A 5,487-nucleotide genomic window follows, 5' to 3' on the forward strand; every position below is an offset into this window, starting at 1 on the left:
TCTTTCCACGGTGCGGAAACGCCTGCGCATTTCCTTACAGTCCATGAGGATGACCACCGGTTGGCAACCACAGCACACACTCAGTTTAAATCGCAGCACACATGTGACTGGATGTGTTACAACATTAACATCCACCTGACGGGTGGTAGCGGCCGCTGAAAGGAGAAATGACAAAATCATTGTTCTGTTTCATTTACTTCAGTGGAATGCGTTGAGCCAGTGCTTAACGGAATAAGGATTCTCGGCAGGAGTCGCGATCAGGTGGCACGCGAAATTCTTGAGGCCTTTATGATCAATAAGAAGGGAAGCACTTGTGTTAGCGACTCCTCAGTATCCCTCCGTAGAAATGAAGTGTCCTTTCTTGACAGTTTTTTGTAACGCCATGTGCTGTGCATCTTTTCAGCCCTGCATTTCTAGCGGCCGTCTGTTGTTTGTTTTAGGCGGGTTGTTAACTTTGTTACTGTTTTTTGCTTTCCGTTTTGTTGTTTCTCGGGTTCTGACTGCTTTTGCTTAATACATTTGACTCTGCCTTTGCTACGATTGTATATTTTTTAATTTTTTTTTACTGCTTTTGCTTCTCTTGTTTGACTCTGCCTTTGCTACGATTGTTTGACTCTGCTTTTGCTACGAGATGGCCTGCTCAAAGTTCTGTTATCAAAATCTTTTAGTTTTTTTCTGCAGAGGTTAAGGGTTTTTTCTTTTTTCTTTTATCCTGATGTTGCTGTTTCTTTTCCACGTGTTGGGTTCTGAGCGATAATGCGATTAGTGTCATGCCTGAGCTGTATAAATATGCCTCCTTTCCATGCAATAAAACAGTTGGTAGTGTGCGCATGTGGTGTCCCCTCTCTTGTTGTGTTCTTCTTGTTGCGCCGCCGTTCATTTCTTCTTCTTCTGAATGCGTTGTACTTGCGCGGGACTACGTTTTGAATTTTGTACTTGGGGTTTAATTTACCAGGAAAATTTATTCTCTTTCGTATTTCGGAAGAATGGGTAACCCTCATAGAGGCTGTAGGTTAAAAGCCATCGCAGAAGAGAAAGAAGAACACAGTTGTGAATGTTTACTGAAGAGAAGAAAAAGAAGAAGAAGAAGAAGGACAGCTACAAAGAAGCACTGCACCGAACGTGATGCCGCTCATAACCATCACGTCCGTCCTTGTCATGGCGTATTGCGTTATGCGAAGAACGAGGCTTCCGCTAATCAAGCTGCATCCTCTCATTTCTAGGTAAGCAGCTCGTGATTGCTCTATATTTGCCATTATGGTTCTGCGAAAGGTGTAGTACAGGCTGCGATGTCGACACAACCGCAGATGCAAGCATACGGGGCACTGAAAAGCATTTTTCTGTCCAAAGTTGTACCGCAACTTATCACGCTGTCCTGCTGGCTTAGAAAAATAACTAGGGAGGAAGTTTTTTTGCTTTATTTAACTCGAACTCGAGCGTCGTTTAGCGAGCGACTGCGCTCAGCTCACATCAAGAACCGTTTGTTCCGGCGCCGTCGGCCGGTGATGTATGAAAGGTGCACACGTTCCATTTTCGGCATCCTCCCGATCCCAGCGCATCCTTCACCCTAACCACGCGCACGTTTCTTCGCGCCACCGCTGGCCGCATACTGACGTCCTGATCAGCGGCCGACACTTCACGATAGGTTAATCTTACAAGTAACAAGATCTTCTTGTTGTAGTATCGTAATATTCAAGCCCACAAGTAAATTGTGCCCTCTGACGTGCAGGTGGAAGACCCCTGTATTCCTTCTGATCGGGGCAAGCGCGGTTCTCTACGTCGCTCTCAAGGAAGTAAGCCTACTGAGACAAGACCATCACCTAGGCCAAATACAAAAGCCTCAGCGTTTCTCCAAGCCCTTACTACCCCAGCATCAAGTCTCTGTAAGGATCAACAGCGGCCCTTTGCAAGGAATAATAGAGGCCACGTCAGATGGTGTTCTAGTCCGGGCTTTTCTGGGGATTCCTTTCGCCGAATCGACGGCAGGTCGAAACAGATTTCGTAAGCCCGTCCCGGTTAGAGCGTGGAAGAACACGCTGAACGCAACACACACAAGACCTCCGTGCGTGCAGGAGTCGTATTTCTCGCAAGCCATGCACATCGACAACGCCAACACATCCGAGGACTGCCTGCACCTAAACGTCTGGGCGCCTATTCAGAAGCACCCCACGGAGTCCAAGAAGACAGTAATGGTCTACTTCTACGGGGGATCATTCACTCACGGTGGCAACAGTTATTTCTTTTACGACGGCCGATACGTTTCGGGAATAGGGGACGTGGTACTCGTCGTTCCAAACTACCGGCTCGGCGCCCTCGGGTTCCTTAACGCCGGCACTTCCGACGCTCCGGGTAACGTAGCGCTGCACGACCAGATCCTGGCGCTGTCGTGGGTCAGGAACAACATCGCCGCGTTCGGCGGGGACCCCGAGCGAGTCGTGCTCTTCGGCCAGAGCGCTGGCGCCATATCCGTGAGCTACTTGCAGATATCGCCCAAGACACGCCACCTCTTCAAGCGCGCTATCCTGCAGAGCTGCTCGGCGCTGGTGCCCTTGCCTGAGAACAGTGGCGAGACGGCGCTCGCCAATGTGAAGCACCTAGCGAGCGCCACCAACTGCACCAGGCTTTTCGCCAACGGCAGCTTATCGACTACGGACACGCTGGCTTGCCTGAGGACCGTCGACGCCAAAGTGCTGGCTAACGTTAAGGGTGCGTTCTTCTACCCGAGCTTCTACGACGAGGTCCTTCCGAAAGCGCCAGTCGAGTTGATCAAGGCGGCCGACTTCGCCGACCGCGAAATGCTCATCGGCAACACGCTTCGCGAAGGAGACATGTTCTTCGATGCCATATTCAGACAGAACCGTTCGGGCACTGCATCCAGTGGGTCAAGCCTCAGTTTCGAAGCCATAGGAAAGGCTTACAACTTCTTTTACAAACGGATCGGATTCCTTCAGGCGGTGTTCACACTCGCGCAGATCCAGAGGCTTTACGATTTGACAAGCGCCACCCACGAGGGTTTCAAGGACGCTATCGGCGATATTCTTTTCAACTGCCCGACCAAGTTTTTCGCCGACTACTTCGCGGAGAGGAACGGCACCGCTTTCTACTACGTGCTGACACCCAGGCCATCTTTCAGTGCCTGGAACTCTACGGCTGCCACGCACACGGATGACGTGTCGATTTTGTTCGGAGTTCCGTTCATGCTTCCCTGGAGGGCAACGGATGCGGAGAGGAAACTCAGTAGGCGACTGATTCGGACATGGACATCATTTGCCAAGACCGGGTAAGTACTGTTGCCTGCGGTCCTGTGGTGTTTCACAGCATAGCTGTCAAGCGCCGCTTCTTGACTTGGTGGTGTAGTGATTGGGAGAGCGAGAGCAGGAGGCTAGTTTCCATGGCAACCACAAGGAAGGTAGAGGGGGGTTACAGTAGAAGGAGGAACGCTTGATAAGAGCGGAGGAACGTGTCACGTTTCGTCTGTGACAAAGTGACGAACTGAACAGGAGTTCTAGGCAAAAATTGATAACGTATGGGAAAAAGAGTGCCATATGTACGAGTACATATACCAGGTGTCTCAATTAAAACTTGATAAATTTTTTAAAAAGAAACTTTAAGTATTTTCTTCGGGAGTGACATGTGCATTTAGAAGTTTTAGATCCTATTGGAAAACAGCTGGCAATGACGATGACAATGAAAAGTTAATTTCGTTTTCTGAGACGCGTCTCGGGTCATTGAAGCAACACCGCTGTCACGTGGAAGCTTTTGTATTTTGCGAGCTTTCTTTTAAGGGCGGTAGAAGAAGCTACGTAAGTGGTACTTTGGTGTAAACGTTTCGAACAAATGTTTTTTAGGTGATCTGGAACTTCCGCCCTGAAAATTTATCCCTCACACCAATATGCAAAAAGTCAGCTATTTTGTAGCTACTAATTAATTAGGTTTCTTAAAGGAAAAAAGAAATACTGTTCACTTGGCCATGCCACTCGCAACAGTACTCAAATAGTTTCTTGCCTAAGAAATTCCGCATTTTTTGAAATCTTGGTTATTTCTAGCTGGAGACGCCCGGTATATGCGTATCTTTCTGTGAAATGTATTACGTGAATATAAAGCAAAATGAAAATACCTCAGCAGCAGCGCTGACAATTTTATCTGCCGAGTAGAGTAATTGTCCAGGGCATTTTTTACCTACATTTTTCTATGTATGCAGACGTTAAATGTTCTGATAAGTTGTGGCCAATTTACCAACACCATCATTGTTAACATATCGACCTCTGCGTCGCCTGCGCACGTCAACGAAAGAGGGAATGATTCGGCTGCAATGTACAAGCAGTCGGTGCTAATACGATCAATGTTTACTAAATTGTTCCTGCATATTTTAGAGGAGGTTCGTCCATGCTATCTGCATAGCTAACATATCCAATGCTGACCCTGTTTTCTTTTGTTTTCTAGGAGACTTCCAAGAGTGGAGGGCAGACCATGGCCGTTGTATGTTGGCAACGGCAGCGTCGCTATAAACGCGGTCAATTTCTCTTTCCTGAGAACTTTCCGAAGTGAACACTGCGAAGCATTGAAGAGTTTTATCATTGGAACGAAATAAAAGGCCCTAGGCGCAAGTTTTTTAAATTTTAGGGCATGGAAGCTTCTACGCGTATTAGTAAGACAATCCAGGCCCATTTTTAGCGTCATGTAGTGTATAGGTTCGGAGTTTGAAGCTCTCCTAGGGTGAATTTCTCAGACCAGGCTAAGTTTGCTTGTCTCTACCAGCGAACTTAGAACCTTAACCGTGCAAACTACATAATTTATTATTCAATAAACCCAATTACGACTTAACCAATGCATATCGGGCGTCATTCACCACTAAAATTAGTACAGTCCAGAGTGTATCAATAATGCTCTATTAGATTATATAGTTATCAGAATCATGTGCATTAGGTGCTATGCGCTGTTAATAAGCGTGGAAGTTCTAGTACAGAGTTCAGCACAGGAGTACACAGGGCTCCTCGAAAACAGTGATTGATCATATGCGTATACGTTCAAGCTTTATATATGCGGTGTGATTTTCTGTTTGAATTATTTCTACTTATATGTTTTTAGTCTCTAATGTCTGGAAAGCGAGGGCATCCTGAGAAGTTGGGAGGAATGACAGCGCACTTACAACATGTAACGTGACACAGTTTACTATAGCACCTGACAGAACGACTAAATTAAAACAAATTTGCACTTAAGTGGATGGCCCAAAAATGTTTCTTGTCCTCAACAGGGAGTTTTCGAATTAACACTGTTCTTAAAGTCCAGTATCGCTTGTACTGTGGTTGCATTATGCTCTAGCTATTCGTATTGGATGTCACTATTGGTCATATTAAATAGAAATGAGGTTGCTTACTCGGGCTACCTGCATCGAAAAGTCTCATGTGAATTGATTTGTGTTTTGCATATATTGATATATGCTCTATACGAGATCTGTGACATGTGCCCCTTATGAATTCATACGTG

The 5,487-nt window shown here is 46.5% G+C and overlaps 1 protein-coding gene across 1 annotated transcript; it reads left to right on the forward strand.

The window, feature by feature from the left end:
* The first annotated feature begins 1,125 nt into the window (after positions 1-1,125).
* Positions 1,126-4,591, forward strand: LOC149340589 (acetylcholinesterase-1-like). Its single transcript, XM_089551296.1, has 3 exons — positions 1,126-1,223; positions 1,730-3,280; positions 4,444-4,591. The coding sequence occupies exons 1-3, from the start codon at positions 1,126-1,128 to the stop codon at positions 4,589-4,591; spliced, it is 1,797 nt and encodes a 598-aa protein (XP_089407422.1).
* The last annotated feature ends 896 nt before the right edge of the window (positions 4,592-5,487 follow it).

This window comes from Amblyomma mixtum, chromosome 6, assembly GCF_055824585.1.
Source record: "Amblyomma mixtum isolate Tamu chromosome 6, ASM5582458v1, whole genome shotgun sequence".
NCBI classification, from domain to species: domain Eukaryota; kingdom Metazoa; phylum Arthropoda; class Arachnida; order Ixodida; family Ixodidae; genus Amblyomma; species Amblyomma mixtum.

Bases quoted from the DNA above. Each gene is read 5' to 3' on its own strand.
- LOC149340589 (XM_089551296.1), top strand. From the start codon at position 1,126: ATGCCGCTCATAACCATCACGTCCGTCCTTGTCATGGCGTATTGCGTT. The intron at 1,224-1,729 runs GTAAGCAGCTCG...TCTGACGTGCAG, and splicing joins CTGCATCCTCTCATTTCTAG to GTGGAAGACCCCTGTATTCC. The intron at 3,281-4,443 runs GTAAGTACTGTT...TTTGTTTTCTAG, and splicing joins ACATCATTTGCCAAGACCGG to GAGACTTCCAAGAGTGGAGG.